The sequence below is a fragment of the Heterodontus francisci genome, chromosome 20 (assembly GCF_036365525.1).
Source record: "Heterodontus francisci isolate sHetFra1 chromosome 20, sHetFra1.hap1, whole genome shotgun sequence".
NCBI classification, from domain to species: Eukaryota; Metazoa; Chordata; class Chondrichthyes; order Heterodontiformes; family Heterodontidae; genus Heterodontus; species Heterodontus francisci.
This window is the reverse complement of record NC_090390.1, coordinates 25,878,644-25,899,676: the sequence shown is the minus strand read 5'-3', so window position 1 is coordinate 25,899,676 and position 21,033 is coordinate 25,878,644. Positions and strand designations below refer to the sequence as shown.

General features: G+C 42.0%; 1 protein-coding gene across 1 annotated transcript in view; it reads right to left on the bottom strand.

Moving 5' to 3' along the window:
* Positions 1 to 20,001, bottom strand: part of ccdc6b (coiled-coil domain containing 6b) — a 74,937-nt gene extending 54,936 nt beyond the window's left edge. Inside the window, exon 1 of the mRNA XM_068052459.1 lies at positions 19,710 to 20,001. Coding sequence (XP_067908560.1) covers positions 19,710 to 19,964 — 255 coding nt within the window. The 5' untranslated portion in view covers positions 19,965 to 20,001. The remainder of the gene's footprint in view (positions 1 to 19,709) is intronic.
* Between the last annotated feature and the right edge of the window lie 1,032 nt (positions 20,002 to 21,033).

The following is a 21,033-nucleotide window of genomic DNA, read 5'->3' as shown; positions in this document are numbered from 1 at the left end:
AGATCCCTTGCCCCAACTTTTCATGTCAGTGGGTGGTACTCATGCCTCTTAGGGTTCAAGACACACACCAGAGACTTGTGCACAATATCAAGGCTGACATTCCAATGTAGTGAGGGAATGCTGCACTTTCAGAGGTGCCATCTTTTGGATGACACGTAAAACCAAATCTGCCACCTGCCCTCCGATGGACGCAAAAGATCCTGTGTCATGATTCAATGAGCATGAGGAGTTCTCTCCACTGCCTTGATCAACATTTATTTCTCAACTAGCACCATCAAAAGAGATTATGTAGTCATTAGAACGTTGCTCTTCGTTGGAACTTGCTGTACAAAATTTCCTGTCATGTTTCCTACATCTCAACAGTGAATATACTTCAGAAATATTTCATTGGCTGTATAACTCTTTGGGACGTCCTGAGACCGTGAAAGGCGCTATATAAATACAAGTCCTTTTTCTTTATCATCCAAAATGCTTTGTAGACCCAATTATAGAAGTAACTGCTCTCTGCATCACTGTACTGTTACAATTTACTCTTCTCCACCTCACTTCTTCCTGTTCCAGCCCTGTGGTACCTTATCATTTATATCATAGGTGCACAGTTTCAGACTGCCGTGAGTTTCCAGCACTTTCTGCACGAGTCATCTCTTGCCCTCCAACCTTACCAGCAGTCACCCACTTTTCATTCACTGTCTCACCGTTTGTCTCAAGCCATAGGGTGACCTCAACCTACATGCGAGGAGCCCCTCCTCATGCATTAAGTGCAATAAGTTCTGTAGCTTTAAGATTAATTGAGTCCTCGTGGAAATGCTTCTTATGCCTGTGGACACAGTTTTGAGAAACTCACACATTACAAGGAATTACAATACATACAGTCAGGCCACTCAGCCCAGTATCCTAATTCCACGTGCCTGCTTCAATTACAAATCCCTTTATTCCCATTTCCTTCAACCACCGATCTAACCTATTCTTAAAGAGATGATGGTCTTGACGTCAATCATGAACTCCATGAATGCATTCCACAGCCTCGCAAACTATTATTTAAAAATGCTCTTGCATTTAATCTTTAACAAGTTCCTTTTCACAATATTGTTTTCTACTATCCTGTCATAATTAAGGGGCTCAAAATCTGAATAGTTTCAAGCCAGCTACAATTCTGTTATCACACGACTGGATTCTAGCAACTTTGTTACACAAAAAGAGACCAAAACACAACCAGCACAAACAGCCACCTCAAACATAGGTACTGCTTCTAAAATAGCCAATAGTGGTGGTGGGAGTGGGGACACAGTAGCCAACAGTACTAGCTCCCACAGCAGAGACAAATTGTAGTTGGAACCAGCTGGATTATGTCCCTCATTCTGACAACAGTGGCTACAATGCAATCTGCTCCTTTTGAAGAAAATCAGTCCTCAGGCTCCATCTACAGGCCATTTAGTGCAGCGAGACTTTGGATTTGAAATTAAATGTTTAAACTGGCCATACAAGTGTATGAACAACCTCCACATACAGCACCTTTAACAGAATAAAATGTCCCAAAGTACTTCTCAGCAGTGAAAAGCCACAGTATAAAATAAACTAATGTAGGAAAGAATAGATTCTGGCCCTGCAAAAAAAGTTTTTAAATTAACATTAGGAAACAGAACTTCAAAAATGTAGCAATTTCAGAATTACTACTAGTGCCACTACAGGAACAGCCAGCATAGATAAATGCGTAACTAGAGGTGTGGATTGGGTTTGTAGTTCTGTGATTCCTAGGACAAGAGTGAGCTGTAATGACAGGAGACCTTCACTGGAGCAGTCCTGGAATTAACAACCTGACAGGAGGTTAGCTAGAGATACAGGGAAAAGGCCAGACACTAATATGGTAGGGGTTTGGGGAAAAAAGCCAGTGTAGAGTAGGCAACTTGGAAGGGAAAGATTTGGGTGTGGAAGTAATGAATTGAGCTCAGGAAAGGTTTAACAGGCTAATTTTGTTTTTTTAATTATGGTGCAAGGTAATGAAAAAGGAACAGAGTGCAAAACTAAATAATGGAGAACTGCAATCGTTGTTAGAATAGAAAATCACAACTAACTGAAGTATCCTTGTAGCAAGTTCAGGATAGACAATTAAATATAGCTGGGCATAAAACTTCAGTGATGGAAATCCCACATGCCAAATGGAAAATATTAATTTTGTCATATGGAACTTTGCCTGAGAATTTTACTGAAATTGTTCCAAATAACTTTTTTTTTTAAAAACAGGACAGAGCAGCAAAGATGGCCACATACAAATTTGCGCATGAAAAGCCAAAGGCCGACTGGAAACAAAGGTGATAGCCCAGTCTAGCCAGAACAATAAAGGTAATCTCTAACTAAATTACCTCGAATAGCTTTTGATCATTAAAAGCTATCGACACCCATTGACTTTGAAAGAGTCAACCCCCCCCACCCCAAGTATGTTTGCACAACTTGAGAGCAGAAAAGTGAATTTCAAAAAACTTTCCGGAAACATGTTTCAATCAAAGAGTTGGTCACATGACTTGCCTGCCTGTGTAACTGTGTGTGTGAATTGTGTCGCTGAAAGCAGACAGTAACTCAACTCCAAGGAAGAAAGCACCTCTCTCTCCAGCAAAGACCTGGGGAGCCTGGGCTGCAGCTTAATCTCAAATCTACAGATCTTCACAGTCAGTAAAAGAGAATAGATAAAGCCTCTCTTCACCCTTCTAGAACCCAAGAAGCAAGCCAAAATTGTGCACGTGGTCCAGCGAGGACTTCAAGACTTCAATTTCAACTAAGGACACTGGTACTACACTTCCATATTTAAACCCCATTTTTATTAAGGACTTTACTCCAACCTCCCAACTCTGTTTTTTCCCTTCTATTTGTGTGCGTGCGCCTCTCATATGAATGCGTGTGTCGATATTTCACGTGTTTTAGTAAATTTAAACAGTTTAGAGTGATAAGGTTAATAAACTTACATCTTTCTTGTCTAAACTCAAGAAAACCAGTCTGATTGGTTTATGAACAATTATAATTACAAGAGCAAGTGATCACTGAGGTGGTAAGTTAAATGGATAAATAAACCCTGGTGCAGGAGAAGGGGCAAAAGGGGAGCCTGAGACACCTTCCTCACCTGGTCGTAACACTTTCAAGAGGGATACAAAGAGGGGGGAAGGAATAGTGGTATTGTCTCCAATAATCATAGCACTGGAGCACAAGAATCTAAACAGAGAACTGGTTCAAAACGTACCTCCAGATTTAGCAGAATAGCAAGGATTGTTCATGTTACTGGGAATATACTGCAGACTGAATGATAGGGAATTTGAAGATTAAATCTCAAACTAGATAGGACAGCACTCAATGTTTTTGAATAATTAACATCTACAAATACATTAGATGGGTAAGGAAAACAGTGGTGTGATCAGGCTGTTTCTTAATCAATATGCTGCTACTCCAATGAGGAATGAAACATTCCTTCACCAGATTTCAAGCAATAAAGTAGAGCAAGTAGGTAAACTATAAGTAGGGGAATATTTGGAGCAGCAGTGATCAGAATATATTTGAGTTTAATGCAAGAACTTTAGAGGAAAGAGAAGTGAAGGACAAGGGTACATGACTGGAAAAAGCATTTGGCAGCCAGATCAAAAAAGGCCTAAATGGAAGGTAATACAGACAAACAGAACCATATATCAGCACTGGGAAATATTTCAACAGGAGACAGAAAGTGAACAAATATAATACAGTAAAGAAAAAGGAGTTTTTCCACAGAAAGAGGCTCATTGGGGAAATTAGATAAAACCAGTATTTACAGCTCATTAATCCTCATCCACTTTACCTGCTAAACAGGCCACTCAATTATTTACCCATTTAACTCCACTGGTTGATTCCTTGTGGCAATGTGCATACGGTAAACAAATTAAATGCAAAAAATTATTGAATTAAGCCTGAGGTAGGACTGTGCAGACAAGGACTGAGAATAAGGCAGAAGGGGAAGCTACTGTGGTATGGGGTGGGGAGAGAGAAATGGAAGGCAGTTTGAGGTAACCATTTCACCTCTAATTGTTTTTTCCTAGTTGATTACCCCTGTCCTTCACTTCTCTCATTCTTGCCATACAAACATACAAAATGTTAGTTAATTCTAAATTAAACCTGATTATATTGTGGTCACATGTTGGTAGAATATAGCAAGAGGCCAAGGGAGCAACATCCAAGAGATGGAAAGGGGGTGGGGGAAAAAAAGAGAGGAGGAGGAGAAAATATATCACTAGAGGTTTTCAGGGTGAGGATGGAGGCTAAAGGATGATTAGGGCTTTAAATGGGAATTTTTTTAATTCATTCATGTGATGTGAGCATCACTCTAAGGCCAGCATTTATTGCCCATCCTTAATTGCATTTGAAAAGGTGGTAGTGAGTCACCTTCTTGAACTACTGCAGTCCATATGGTATAGATACACCCACAGTGTTAGGTAGGTTAACTCCAGGATTTTGAGCCAGCAATGAAGTAACTGTGATACATTTCCAAGTCAGGATGATGTGCGACTTAGAGGGGCAACGTGGAGGTGCTGGTATTGCCATATACCTCCTGCCTTTGTCCTTCAAGGTGGTAGAGATTGCAGGTTTGGGAGGTGCTGTAGAAGAAGCCTTGGCAAGTTACTGTGCAACCTATAGTTTAATGCTAATTAGTTGATCATGTTAAGGTTATGCCCCTTTGTTCTGGAAAACTCCATGAGATGAAATAGCTTTTATCTGTAAAAATAAATTTACTACAAGGCAATCAAGATGCCGATTAGGAGGGCCAGGGATAAGAACAAGTGAGAGGACCGCAAGAGCAGCAAGGGAGATGGACAGACTCCGCAAGCATGATCCCGAGCTTCCGGATGCTTGCCATTTTAATTCATCACTTTGTTCCCAAGCCCACATTTCTGTCGTCTGCCTGCTGCAGTGCTCCAATGAACATCAACACAAGCTCGACGAACATCACCTCATCTTCCGATTAGGCACTCTACAGCCATCTGGGCTCAACTTAGAGTTCAATAATTTCAGACCATAAGCCCCATTATTTTTTGTTTCTAGTTTTATATGGTTTTCCTTTAATTATTTATTTTTTAACCATGTGCTAGTCTTAAACTTATTTTTCATGCCTTTGCTTTAATACAGAGCCGTTCATGATTCTGCCTTTAGCACTCTCTCTGGACTCGTGCTGTTACTACAACTATTTAGCGCTCCTTTTAAATTTCTGTTCCACGACATCAGTCATTTAATCTCTCCCCTCTCTGTCCTATCACAGTCCTTCCTTCTTGTTCTTCTCCACCCCCCCCCCCCCCCCTTTCACTTGCTCAAAGACTAACTTTTGCCAGTTCTGACGATGGGTCACAGACCTGAAACGTTAATTTTGTTTCTTTCTACACAGATGCTGCCAAACCTGCTGAGTATTTCCAGCACTTTCTGTTCTCAATTCATGATTTCTATTACTCTGTGTGTCAAGAAGTGTTTCCTGACATTACTTCTGAATACCCTAGCTCTAAATTTTAGATTATGCAACCTTGTTCTAGAATTCCACCAAAAGAAATAGTTTTTCTCTATTTACCCTATCAACTCCTTCGATCATCTCAATTAGATTACTGCTTAACCTCCTATGTTCAAGGGACTACAAACTTAGTCTACGCAATCTCTCCTCATAATTGAACCTTTTTAATCCCTGTATCATTCTTGCGCTGCACCCCCTCGAACAATATATAATTCATGAGATGCGATATCCAGAACAAAACACAGTACTCCACATAGGGTCTAACCAGAGCTCTGTATAGCTGTAGCATAACTTTGTAATAAACTTCGTAATTCCAGTCCTCGAGATAAAGGCCAACATTCCATTTGGCTTTTTAATTTTTGTACCTGTCCACTAGCTTCTACTCTGTACTTGGACTCCCAAATCTTTCTGCTCATCCACAGTTCCCTGCTTATCATTTAGAAAATACTCTGATCTATCTTTCTTAGGTCCAGTGAATGACCTTATACTTTCCCACAATGCACTCCATCAGCCAGTTCTGCCCACTTAATCTATCAATGCCCCTTTGCAAATTTCTGTTCACATTTGCACTATTTACTGTGCCGCCCAACAGGCTCATCAGAAGATGGAGATATATGACTTGCTATTCCTTCATCCAAGTCATCTAGAAATATAGTAAAAAGCTGAGGCCCCAAGTACATATCCACTAGTCACATGCTGCCAATTTGAGTCCATGCCCAAGACGTATCTGTTCTCCAGAAAATACACTGCTGTAGCACCACCCTGTGTGAATGGCAAGTATTGTACAATAAATAGAAGGACAGAGTTCAATTGATTGATGTTCAAGTAACGTTTGGATGCACTGCATTACTCATTTTATTGTGCCCATAGGTGGCACAATTAGAAAGTTGTGACCAGTCACCATTTCTCTTATATAGTGAACTGAATTGCAGAAGTTCTGAACCCAACCAGTGACCTCATCATTGTAACAAACGGTGTTTTTATTGTTTAAAGTGTGGCAACACCAGCTGGTTACTGTATCTAACATAAGGTGGTGAGTTTATGAGCACTCAAATACTAGAAGATACAATGTTGTAATTTTCAACGTGTAAAACGAAGAAAAAAAACAATTTCAACAGTACTGTTCATTATAGAAGATACAATACTGTCATTTTAAACAAAAAAAAGTGTGGTAGTTTGCTCCCCACTTAACAACTAGCTGTCACTTCAAATTCACTTGAGACAACTAGGCACAATAAGCTGCTTCTGAAACAGTTTAAAATGGCCAATTATTAAACAATGAACAATTTTAGTCTTTTACAAATTATAGTATAGAAAAATTAGTGGGTTAATCAGGCCCACCATTCTATTAGATGACTGATCTGTACCTTAATTCCATTTACAACAAGTTTGATCCTGATCCCTCGACACCCTGACCCAACAAAATCTGAGCCTTGAAAATTTCAACTGACCCCAAGCATCCATATCATTTTAAAAGAGAGTACAAGATTTCCATCAGCTTGTATGAAAAAAAATCACCTCCTGATTTCACTCCTAAATGGCCTAGCTTGAATTTTAACTTTGTGTCTGTTCCCAGCTAACTATTTTCTCTGCATCTACCCTAGTAAATCCCAAAAATCCCATTTTCAATTTAAACACTTCGATTAGATCACCCCTCAACCTTCCAAACCCACGGGAATACTCAATTAAAACCTTTAAACTCTGGTATCATTCTGGCGAACCTCTCCACGGCCAACATATCCTTCCTGAGAAACAGTTAACTTTTCAGTTCTGCCTGATCTGCTGAGTATTACCAGCATTTTCTGTTTTTATTTGATTTCCAGCATCCGCAGTATTTTGCTTTTATCTCCTTCCGGAGGTCTCCAGACCTCCAGGTCTGGAGTTTTGATTCTCTCAAACAATGGAATGGCATTTGGAATTTTCAAATCCAAACGGCACAACTCCTGAATCTGGAGCATTTTGTAAAATTACAACAAAAGCAGTTGCAATTCCTGACCTACTTAAGAAAAATTATTCCTTCATGGACATGAGCATCACTGGCAAAGCCAGCATTTACTGCCCATCCCTAATTGCCCTTGAGAAGGTGGTGGCAAGTCAACTTCTTGAACCGCGGCAGTCATGTGGTGAAGGTATTGTTAGGAAGGGAGTGAAGGAACAGCGATGTAGTTCCAAGTCAGGATGGTGTGCAGCTTGGAGGTGAACTTCCAGGTGGTGGGAATCCCAGGCGTTTGCTGTGCTTGTCCTTCTAGGTGGTAAAAGATTGTGGGTTTGGAAGATGGTGTAGAAGCAGCCTTGGCCAGTTGCCGCAGTGCATCTTGTAAAGGGAACACATTGCATACACTGCGTGCCAGTGGTAGAGAGAGTGAATGTTTAAGTGGGTGGATGGGATGCAGATTAAGCAGGCCACTTTGTTCTGGATTTGTCAAGCTTCTTGATCATTGCTGAAGCTGAACTCGTCCAGGCAAGTGAGTAGTATTCCATCACACTCCTGACTTGTGCCTTGTAGATGGACAGACTTTGGGGAGTTGAGAGGTGAGTTACTCGCCACAGAATTCAAAGCCTTTGACCTGCTCTTGTAGCCACAGTATTTAAAGGCTGGTCCAGTTCAGTTTCTGGTCAATGGTGACCCCAAAATGTTGATGGCGGGAAATTCACTTGAACGTCAAGGGGAGATGGTTAGATTCTCTCTTGTTGGAAATGATTGTTGCCTGGCACCTCTGCGACGCAAATATTATTTGCAATTATCTGCCCAAGCCTGAGCATTTTCCAGGTCTTGCTGCATGTCGACATGGACTGCTTCGGTATCAGAGGAGCTGCAAATGGTACTAAACAATGTGCAATCAGCGAACATCCCCACTTCTAACCTTATGATGGAGGGAAGGTCATGGATGAAGCAGCTGAAGATGGTTGGGCCTAGGACACAATCCTGAAGAATTCTTGCAATGTCCCGGGGCTGAGACGACTGACCAACAACCACTCAGCCTCCTCCTGAAGTCCCCAGCATCACAGATGCCAGTCTTCAGCCAATTCAATTCACTCCACATGATATCAAGAAACAACAGAGGGTACTGGATACTACAAAGGCTATGGGCCCTGACAATATTCCGGCAATAACACTGAAGACCTGTGCTTAGAACTTGCCGTGCCCTTAGCCAAGCTGTTCCAGTACAGCTACAACACTGGCATCTACCCAGCAATATGGAAAATTGCCCAGGAATGTCCCGCACACAAAAAGCAGGACAAGTCCAACCCGGCCAGTTACCACCGCATCAGTCTACTCTCAACCATAAGTAAAGTGATGGAATGTGTCATCAATAGTGCTATCAAGCTGCACTTTCTTAGCAATAACCTGCGCAGTGACACTCAGTTTGGGTTGTACCAGGGCCACTCAGCTCCTGACCTCATTACAGCCTTGGTTCAAACATGGACAAAAGAGCTGAACTCAAGAAGTGAGGTGAGAGTGACTGCCCTTAACATCAAGACAGCATTTGACCGAGTATGGCATCAAGCAGCCCTGGCAAAACTGGAGTCAATGGGAATCAGGGGGAAAACTCTTTGCTGGTCGGAGTCATATCTAGTACAAAGGAAGATGGTTGTGGTTGTTGGAGGCCAATCATCTCGGCTCCAGGACATCACTGCAGGAATTTCTTGGGGTAGTGTCCTAGGCCCAACCAACCATCTTCAGCTGCTTCAATGACTTTCCTTCAATCATAAGATTAGGAGTGGGGATGTTCACTGATGATTGCATAATATTCAGCACCATTCGCGACTCCTCAGATACTGAAGCAGTCAGAGTAGAAATGCAGCAAGACCTGGACAATATGGGCTGATAAGTGGCAAGCAACATTCGCGCCACACAAGTGCCGGGCATTGATCATCTCCAACAAGAGAGAATCTAACCATCTCCCCTCGACATTCAATGGCATTACGATCAGTAAATCCCTCACTATCATAGGGGCTACCATTGACCAGAAACTATTATATATATATGTGTATACATGGCTACAAGAGCAAGTCAGAGGCTAGGAATCCCACAGCAAGTAACTCACCTTCTGACTCCCCAAAGCCTGTCCACCATCTACAAGGCACAAGGCAGGAGTGTGATGGAATACTCTGCATTTGCCTGGATGGGTGCAGCTCCAGCAACACTCAAGTAGCTCGACACCATCCAGGACAAAGCAGCCCACTTGATTGGCACCCCGTCCACAAACATTCACTCCCTCCACCATTGACGCACAGAGGCAGCAGTGTTTACCATCTACAAGATGCACTGCAGCAACGCACCAAGGCTCCTTATACAGCACCTTCCAACCCATGACCTCTTACCACCTATAAGGACAAGGGTAGCAAATGCAGGGGAACACCACCACCTGCAAGTTCCCCTCCAAGTCACACACCATCCTGACTTGGAACTATATCGCCGTTCCTTCACTGTCGCTGGGTCAAAATTCTGAAACTCCCTTCCTAACAGCACTGTGAGTGTACCTACCCCACATGGACTGCAGCAGTTCAAGGCAGCAACTCACCACCACCTTCTCAAGGGCAATAAATGCTGGCCTAGCCTGTGATGCCCACATCCGAGTGAATTAAAAAAACCACAACCATCTTCCTTTGTGCTAGGTATGGCTCCAGTCAGTGGGGAATCCCCAATTCCCACTGACGTCAAATTTGCTAGCAGTCCTCGATGCTGCACTCGGTCAAATGCTGCCTTGATCTCAAGGGCAGTCACTCGCACTTCACTTCTGAAATTCAGTGATTTTGTCCATGCTTGAATCAAGGCTGTAATGAGGTCTGGAGCTGTGTGGCTCTGGCAAAACCCAAACTGACCTAATACCCTGGTGTGGAAAGCATCAGACCATTGAAATTTGTCTACCTTAAGATTCATTATTCTCTCCATTATATATCTGTCAATTTTGAGCTGACATAACTCAGAACCTACATTCTTAGGCCTCAATGTTCTTGATCTTGCTTGTGAAGATGTCATGGAACTGCAAAGTTCTAAATTAAGAGACTTTTTTTGGGAGGTTTTTCAATTAAATTCCTTCATGGGAATGTTACTTCTCAAGTTTACTGAAAATACATCGTACTTTATTACTCCCATATTCCCTTCCCTCTCAGGAGTGTATTACTGTAATAATCTTCACATTAACATTAAATAAAACAGGAAAACACTGGTTGCTCCAGTAAGCCTTTCCCATATTGTCACAATTCAACCTGTGGACAACAACCCCATCTGCTTCTCCCAGCCAATTGTCTGGGAGAGGCCAAGAAAGAATAAACCTCAGGCCAGTTTAGGAAAACGACTCTGGGAAACCTCCCCGACAATCTAAGGGTAGCAAACAAGTTCCAGGTGACCACTGTGACGGTGAGAAAAAGCCCACAATACCTACCTACCTTCTGCATGTAATGCCGGTGCCCTTGTCCAGCTTCCCTATAAAAGCTTGCAGTGAATCTGCACTCACTACATGCCAGTAAATTGTACCCCATAACATCTAGCCTTGTTCTATGTTCATGCAACTTATGTTCATATATCCTGGTTCTTCCTAACTTATCTAGCTAGAGTGGTTTATCCACAAGGACCAGATCTTTTATTTTTTTTGAAGGCCCCAATCAAATCTTGAAATCACACTTTCCTAGAGTAAAAAGTCCCAGTTCTCCAAACCTATTGCAATAACATAGTTTAAAAGACCCTTAAAGGCCCTCCTGTGAACTTTTACCAATGCCTCCACATCATAAAACAGGACATACAGGCCACAGTATTCTCGATTACAACTAACCAGTGCCTTGTGCAGAGAAAATGCTGGGCCATTAGAGCCCAATTTGTTTGCAAAGGGGTTAGCTACACAAAAGCAAAAACAACAAACTCACAGTACATTACTTGCCTTACAAAATATATATATTTTAATAACTACTCAATCTTTAGAAGTTCAATAACTTGTGAATAAATTGACGAACTGGTACATGGCAGGAATCCTACAGTGCCCTTCTGCTTCCATCACACCATACAACCCGATTTTTACTGTCTGCTCCGGTTGCACTAGATTTCAGTAGGGCACCTCTCTTCAGTACTACTGCTTGCTTCACTATAGTCATCTATTATATATTTTACATCATGTAAAAGATAGCAGATACATCATGACAAGCTACACAATACTCAGTCAGAAAAACTGAAATGCAACAACTGAGTATCAAACACAAAATTAAAGCAACATGGCAGACAAGTAAGGTAGACCCCGTCGTAATTGGCGACAGCTATTATGGTAGCGACGTAATTAGAACAGCAACACTGTTATGTGGTGCTAAAATCATTCTTGACATCAGTCCCATTTTAGCTGCACGTCTAATTACAAACAAATCTATTTCAGTTTGCAAACTCTGATGTTTGCTGAACTGGCAGAATTTTAAACAGCTTACCGTTCCACCATATATAACATCCAATGTGAACAGAAAGAAATATTCAGGAACGTTGGCTAGGACTGAGGCAGATCAATCCTCATTTCCAACTAGAGGTGCCAACCAGGATCATGTTTTCTGGTGTTCCTCGCTGTTTCCCATATTTATTTCTAAATATCTACTTTATATTATGACCAACAGGTGCAAATGCATGCAAGTCCAACAGCTGGGGTCTCTGATCTTCATGGACTAGTTACCTTGGAGTTTCATGCGATGAGAAGTCATCCTTGCTTGAAATGCTAAAGTTTCTAGTTAATTTTAAAACTTCAACATGTGCGTTTATGCTATACTCTGCGAGATCTCCAGTTTATCTGCCTATGCATGGGGAGCAGCAGGGGTTTGCAGACTCTGTGTGGGTCATTAGTCCAAATGGGAAGGACTTTAAGACTATTAAAAGGAGTTGTAGAGTTGAGAGGGTAGTTAGAGAAAAACTATTTTCTTTCATAATCTATTAACAGGCAGTTAACAGTTCAAACCCGAAGCAAACAAGAGGATTAGTTAAAGTTATATCCAGACACATCTCGGGAGTCATATGTGGCTCAGGGTTCCATTGTTTAAAAAAAAAATCAGACCTTGGAAATTATCGACCTATGCATTTGACTGTGGTAGTGGAGAACATACTATTTGGGATGTGATGTAGGATCACATGGAGATTTTGGTCATTATTAGCAATATTCTAAATGGCTTTAAGAAACAAGTCCTGCCTCACTTAAGCTCTGAGCAAGTGACCAGAATGATAGAAGACTGTCTGGTTGTTGATCTAAACCTCCCCTTCCAAAATGTTAATTAGAAAGAAATTAGATCCGTCAGGATTATAGAAGATCTATTACAATGGACAGGTAGTTGATTAGAATCATGTAAACAAAAAGTTATTATGAGGGGGACTGGATCTGACTGGAGCAAATTTTCAACAATATTCCACAGTGCTTAATATTGACTTAGTTGCTCAGTGATCTAGAAGATTGTTTAAGCAGAGCCAGTCTTCGATTTTGGACAGTACAAAAGTAATTCGGAACAAAATCGCTAAGTTTCAGGACATTTAATTACGTTGGGCAAAGCAGACAGTATATTGCGAATGTCATTTAATATGTACACGTGCTGTGTCATGCACTTGAGGTTAGCAGGTGTATCTACTAAGGATATCAGATCAGTAATGAGAGTGGGGAGGAGCTAATTGCTCACTGACTGTATACAAGCAGTATGAGGCTGTTAAAGGGAAATTAAGTGAGTTTTAGGTTGTATTTGAGGATCATATACAAATCTTAAGTGTGCAATGCAAGGGTCTTGCATGCTCCCACTTGCAGTAGGTTTCCAGTTTTAATCCCCACATATAGTGAAGGATACCAATGCTCTGCAGAGATTGACTAGGATGATACCTAATCTACTCAGTTAGAAAACGTTCCCAAGAGACAGGATTATTTGCTTTCGACAAATGCAAGCTAATACAAGGGTACGATTGAAGTTTCAAAAATGAAGCAGCGAATGGATGCAGATGGCTGCATTGTTATTTGAAATTATAACCTGGATACGGGTCATTTGGCCCATAAACAGCAAGATAAACGGCCAGAAAATCTACTAACGTTGGTTGAAGGATAAATATTGGCTAGCACACAGTGGAGAATTCCACTGTACCTGGTCAAATAGTGCCACAAGATCCTTCATATCTGCCATATGAGGCAGGTGGCAAGGCCGACATCTCAATATCAGTCTGTTACCATCAACTTGATCGCACCCTTTCAAAATTTTAAAAACTTTCACCCCATAACCTCTGCTGTTCCAATAAACAGGTCCATTTTTCAAACTTTTCTTATTTGTATTTCCTTATATCAGGCATCATCCTGGCAAATCTGCACTACACCATCTCTAATGCCTCAACATCCTTCCTACGATGTCGAGACCAAAACTATACACAGCATTTCAAGTGCGATCTTAGTAAAGTTTTACAGATTCACCACTACTTGGACTTGTATATTCTATAACTCTTGCCATTAAACCCAATATTACAAAAAAAAAATTTTTAATGACCTTATCCACTCCCTTTTAACATCAACCTCCCTTCTGCTCTTCCACTGTCCAAGTTTCCCCACAGATTTTTTTTTGAAACCAGCAAAATGTACTAGTTCATATTTAACAAAATTCAATCCACCACTGTTTTGTCCATTCTATCATCTTATTATCCCTTTGCAGCATCTATTGGTCCTCCATTATTTATTGGCTGCAAATTTGGCACTCACTCTCACCTAATAATTGATGCACAGTGAACAGAAGTCGTTCAGAACAGTATTTGATGCAATTTAATATCTGACCTTTAATTCCAAATCCCTTTATCTTCTCCAGTCGTCTTCTGGATGGTAACTTGTCAAAGGCTTTGTGGAAGCCATATACACAACATCTACCGTTTATTACCTCAAAGAACTTTGATACATGGGACCCCAACAACTGGAGCACTTCCTGGCCACGGCACCACACCTCGTCAGCGTTGATGATGCAACGCTATTCTTAAATGTAAAATAAGCAACTAGCCTGGGAGCGAGTCCAGTACCCAATCAGTGGCACTGGAAGGGTTATGGAGGCGGGAACAGGAAATTGATTGTGATCTTTAAAGGCTAGCAGCAGCCATCTCTGGGTTTGTCGTTGCCAATACAAATGAGTCTTGAGAGATCTGAGGGCCTGTGTGGGCATGGGAACGTGCCCCGGACTGCACTCCACTTTTCCCTACCCGGTTTCCTGCCACTCTCCAAGCATCTGAAGCAGCTGCTTCTGAATTCATTTAATCAGCCCTTCGCACTGTTCATGTCTTCACAACCCTGCCACGTTCCTCTCATAGCACTCTCCACGTTCCTGGCCTTTAATTGCTCCCTGCTACTGACAAGCCTGTTAATGAGTTCAACAGGCACTGAACTGGAGGTGAGCCCCCAACCTGTTCCCTCCCTGCCGGCAGCGCTTTGAAAATAGCATCCATCACATTCCGGAGGCGGCGGGCCCCAGTGCCGACCTCCAATATATTCAAACCAGACTCGCTGCCATTGCTGCTCTCAGCAGGGTTTGAAAATCTAGCCCATGATCTTTCTTTCTGAAATCTGTGAAATTGATGATAGTCGGACTAGAGGTCTAGAGCTGTAGGCAAAGGATTAAGTTAAGTACCATGAAGTGTTTCTTTTCAGAGAGTCATCCCCTGATAAAATGAAGCATTTCTATGATGTATATTTGTTTATTTCTTTCAGTCACAATGCATGTGGAATTAAAAAAACAAGTTTACAAAAAAAAATGGTCTAATTAATATACAAAGCCTCTAGTGTGTACATTCTATGCTTGGCCATATACCAAAGGAGTCACCAAACCATTCAATTCAACACATTTAATTTTTCTTTGTACCGAATTTTGACAAATATTTCTTAACCTTTGTTCGAGTTGGGCAGTCTATTTGAAACCTTCAGAGCAGTAGATAGGTCAAAGACATTGCCATGCTTTTCAGGGATTGTGCAAAGCTAAGGGCGTCCTTGTTTCTGTTCATTAATTCATTTATTATTTATTTATTTCTAGCCTATGACACAGGCTAGTGAAATATTTACTGCACAAATTTTCAAAGTTAAAATCACTTCAGGATACATGATATAACTAATAAGGCAAAAATACACAAGAGATTTTCTGTTTGATCCTTGGGGTTATTACAAATTTATCTAAATACTAGGCAGTTAAAGGCACAGCGTTGCTATAGGAAGCGAGTGCTTGCCAACAGGAGTAGTCAGAGCTGAACATGAGGAAAAAAGTGTCTAGAGGAAAAATAGTATTTCTTTCAGCAAAATGCCATCATGTTCCAGAACCACCAAGTCCCTACAGTGCTTTAAACAACTCAAGTTTCCAAGAAGACATTTTCAAATACAATTGGTAATTTATCAGTTATCGTACAGCGTGTATAAAAGGACTGGAGGTGCTACACCTCAGCTATTTATCTTGGCAAAAGACAGTTACTATCGACCAATTGAAATTAACCAGTAATTGCGTTTCTTTCTTAGAATTCTTTATCCACTTGAGTACAGTTCTGCAGTGCAAGTTCATTATGTTCTGATGCAGCTCTCCTTTAAGTATACCAGAAGGATTCAGTCAAGCAGTTCAAGTAATTAGATAAGCAATTTACTTACCTATTTCACCAAGCTCCAGTCCAACAGCTGCATTGGCCCCAAAACTGCTTATAACTGTAAAATGCCTAAAGCAAAAAGTTACGTAAGTCAATTAAAATTGCAAAGCCACCAGGCAGCTACCACTTTCTTGAAAAGATGAACACAGCTTCACACTTGCACAGGACTTTGTCCAAAGTTCTCTACTCAACTCAGGTGGGCTTTGCATCAGATAATATGGTTTTAAACCATATCTTTTGGTGCAGGGACTGTACAAAGGGCTCAGATGACAACAATCTCAGGTGAGGAAACCAAAGGCTCTGGTATAGTAATGCTCAAATCAGATTCAATCAGCTTCCTCTATCAGTCACCAACTGCAGCTCAGTCTTTCAATGTGGGTCATGCTGCCCACCTTTGCTCTTAGCTCACAACAGGACTAACGGCAAGTTTAACTACGGATGGGCAGGGGGTGTAGTGTGGGGTGTTAGGTGCGGCAGCTGTTAACCACAGTCAACATGTATGCAGATATCACTATTTTCTTGAGTCCATATTTTTAATTCCTATTAAAGGGAAATGAAAATACAGAGTTGTTTTGTTCAAAAATACTTCCTTTTTCATATGAGAAAATACTCTTCCTGAAATGATTTAGACAATTCTTTCAGCACAGAAAGCCCAGAATGCAGCCCCTCCCTGATAGGGCACTCCAAAATTATCCATCACAAGGGGTTACTCCTGTGCATCTGGACAGACTTAAATGCAAACAGAGTCATGACATTCAACTGCCCAACCCTAGGAAACCACCTACGGGTAAAGCGCGACTCCATGTTTCTACATGCTGGAGCATTCCACCCTGTTTTCTGTGCCAAATGCACATTTACGTTTCATACCTGAACACATTAAAATAATGGAAACCTTATATGCCTTATTTTCTCATTCCACAAAGCGATCTTTTCACCAACCAAAATCACACTCAGTAACATTAACTTATGTAAAATATACAACCCTCAATATCAACCCTGCCCAAACCTTTTGTTACAATAAGCCACTACATAATATGCCACTAATTCCATGGGCACATAGCTACACTACTAAAATCAGTCAATTTTCTCCCCATATTTCATGGTAAATTCAGTTTATTACAAAAAGATTCTGCAACCACCAAAAATTGAAATGGCAAGAGTAGGTAATGTCAACTTTGCCACAACTTCATGTCTGCTACTCCCCTGCCATTCTCCACTCTCCATCACCACTAGTGAATCTCACTGAATTTTTCTCTCCTCAATGGCTGCCTGCTTACAATTTAACGATATGTACCTTGCTTATGGCTTTGGCTTCTGGATTGGCGCAATTCTGGCAAATTTGAAAAGACTGGTCGACACTCAGCTCATTGGTCACAGGTGGATAATCAAATTAAGGAGATGCCGAAGTCTACCAATGATCTAACAGCATTTTCTAATCCCAACAGGAACACAAAGTTCAAGCCAAACTTTACAGCAGAACAAATACAATTTAAGAATCAAATAAAAGCTGCAGTATCAGTAACTGCGTATTGCAAGTCAGATATGACCATTCTGTTCCAGAATATAAAGATTATTCTGATATCTATAGCTGCCCCCACTCCCATTCTTTTCCAGTTTCAATGAAAATGTTTATAGTTTCCAGAACTTTACAACAGCAGGACTGGGCAAGATGAAATTTCTGTCCATCCTAGCTTGATTGTGATTTTTATCAAAATGCAGTGGAATCTCACTTTATCCCAAAAGCTCAATGTTAAATATAGATAGGGAAGGAGTGAGAGGTGCAGGAGGCAAGGGCATCTCTGACAATATTCTAGAACATGGCCCATTGTTCTGGAATTCTATGCATAGAAAATCCCCAACAGCTGGTGACGCCAGGGAAACATACAGGCTTTGCAACAAAGATTCCACCAGGCTTCTTCTCTGTCATGCCCATACGTAGCTGCCAAAAATAAAGATATTCCTGCTGACTGCTCTTCGTGCAATTCAATTCATAACTACTGGCTATTTCTAGTTTAAAAGGAATCCCTTCCATTTGAGAGTGTCGACTCAAGAATTCTCCAAAATTTTCAGCGCACAAGCCAGTCAAAGCATGACCTGCAGAAGAATACACTGATAGTTAGATGAAGTAGGATGAGTGGAGGCCCGTGTGCGGCTTGAACAGCAGCACAGACCAGTTGGGCCAAATGGCCTATTTCAAGGGTTCAAATTCCACACAATTAAATGGTTCTGCACAGTGGTTTGTCAATTTGCTCTTTTGAATGGAAATTGCAATGAAAGGGAATGAATGGGCAATCTGCCAGTACACATTTATGAAAAATGGCACAGAACCACCCCAATTAATGTTGTCTACCAGTACTGTTGGCACTAAGTTTAGTGTATGACATAGGAAAAATACTTTGCAGTACAGTTCAAAGCTTTTTTTGCTTTATAGACTATTTAACGCATCAAATTAGAGACCTGTAACCACCAACACTGCAGTGTTATACACATTGAGATGCTGCAAGCAGTGAAAACATTTCACAAAGACGGGCACAATATGCAAACTTCAGTCACCTTTTGCATTAAAGTACTACTAAAGATTCACTAAAGTTTGTTTCCAAATACATCCTATGCCTCTAAAACAGTTAAACATTTGACTATGACAAATCTAATTTCTCTAATCCGAATCGATCTGGTCTCCCTTGAAATAAGTGGCAGATATGATTGCAAACTCATTGCACATGACAGGATTGGGCAGAAGGTGCGCAGAAATATGCAACTACAGTTTGACCACAACAAAAATGGAGGCCGCTACAACTGATGTTTCAAATGATGCTTAAATTGTTAATTATACCTCTAGCTTTCTAAGTACAGCAGTTATGATTTTACTAAGCAGCAAAGGAACACTAGGTCAACAGACACACGCACCCTTTCCAGAACTTTAGATGCTATTTATTTAAAAAGCACAAGTCTTTTTTAAAAAAAAGACGTTTGCAAGTGGCAGTCACAGTTTATTGCAACATGTGTGTCGGCTGCTACACATTCCTATTCTGAGATGGCGTGTCAGAAACACTTGGGACAAATCAGAACAGCATTTCATTAAATGGTTCCCCGGCCCCCAAAACAGAACTTAACATTGCAAAAAAAAGTCATCCTCAAAACACCTGTTGCTAGTTTTGTTTTCTTCATAAGGTATAAATGCAAGATCATCCACTAAATTGATACTTTAAAAAATGCATAATTTGCTTTCAAAATAAAGTGCAGCTATACAGCACCTCCAATGATTTAACAGAACACAGTACTGACTTCGCCCTCCCCATTTCCTTGGACTGTAGAGTCTCACCACCCCTCACCTGGAACAGTGAACGGGCTGAGGGTCGTGGTGCCTCCTTTGTAGGGCGGGGGGCAGGCGGAGTTACGACCACCCTATCCTACCGCCGAGGCCCAGCCCGTTCACGGCTTCAGTTTGTGCCCCAGTCATCACTACCCAGCTAACAGCCGACTCAATTCGAGTCAACGGGAAAGCCCACAGGCCAGGATTGGGCGCTAGACTAGGCCCCAGAGAGGGAGAGAAAGGCGGCTGTCGGGCCTGCCGGGGTTGGGTGGGGAATGGGGAGCCTCGGGCTCACTTACGATGGTGACGCTGGCCTTCCGCAGGTCGCGGTTCTCCTCCTGCAGGGCCTTGCACTTGAGCTTGTAGGTCTCCAGCTCGATCTTCAGCACCTTGTTCTCCTGCTGCAGCGATGCGAGTCGGTTACTCAGCTCCTCCAGCTTGGAGGCCGAGATCACGATGCTGGCCTTAGAAGCCGCGGCTGCGGAATTAGAAGGCGGCAACGCCGACGAGCTGCCCGCTGCATCCGTGTCACTCTCACTGGCGCTGTCCGCCATGTTTGAGCCCACTCGCTGCCTGATCCCGGCTTGTGGGGCGGGGGCGGGGGCGGGGCCGGAGTGGAGCCTATCCACTGGAGGGGCGGAGCCAGTAGAAGGGCCAGCCAGGTCGGGGTCGGAACCGGGAGTGAGAGGGCGGGGCTGCGGTGAGGGGGTGTGATGTGATTGGCTGGGGAGCTGCCTGCACTGAGCCCCAGGTAAGCTGCTTCATGTGAGGCCTTATTAGAGCAGATGGCTGAACGCTTGGGCAATGAGGTATTTTTTAAAGAGCGCCTGAAATGAGGATTGAGAGGTGGAAAGGTTTAGGGAGGGAATCCCAGAGCTGAGGGCCAAGGCACAGCCACCAATGGTGGAGCAATTAAAATTGGAGAGGCTCAAGAGGCCAGAATTGGCAGACCACAGATACCGCAGAGGTTTTTGAGACTGGAGGAGATTAGAGATATGGAGGAGCGAGACCATGAAGGGATTTGAATACAAGGATGTGAATTTTAAAATCAAGGTGTTGCTTACCTGGGAGCCGTTGTAGGTCAGCAAGCACATGGGTGAATGGTACTTGGTGCAAGTTAGGACACGACCGGCAGTGTTTTGGATGGGCTCAGGTTTATAGAGGGAAGTACGTTGATGGCCAGCCAGGGATACATTAGTGTAGTCGAGTATTTAGCTAACAAAGGCATGGATGAGGGTTTCAGCAGCAGATGAGCAGAGGAAGGAGCGGAATTGGGCGACGTTGTGGAGGTGCAAATCGGCGTCTTAGTGATGGTTCAGCTATATGGTCAGAAACTCATTTTGAGGTCAAACATGACACAAAGGTTGCAAGCAGTCTGGTTCAGCTACAGACTGATGCCAGGGAGAGGGATGGTAGCAGGAATCAAAGTCAAAAATCAAAAAATGGCTTTGGTCTTCTCAATTTTTAATTGAAGGAAAACGTTTTTCTTTTCACTGAAGGTTATCAACCTTTGGTAAAATTGGCAGCTCGTGTAATGAGAAAAAAAATCACTGTTCATTTAAAGAGAGCCATAAAATTTGTTAGATGTAGGTGATATCACAGCATATAAAAGGTACTTGGAGT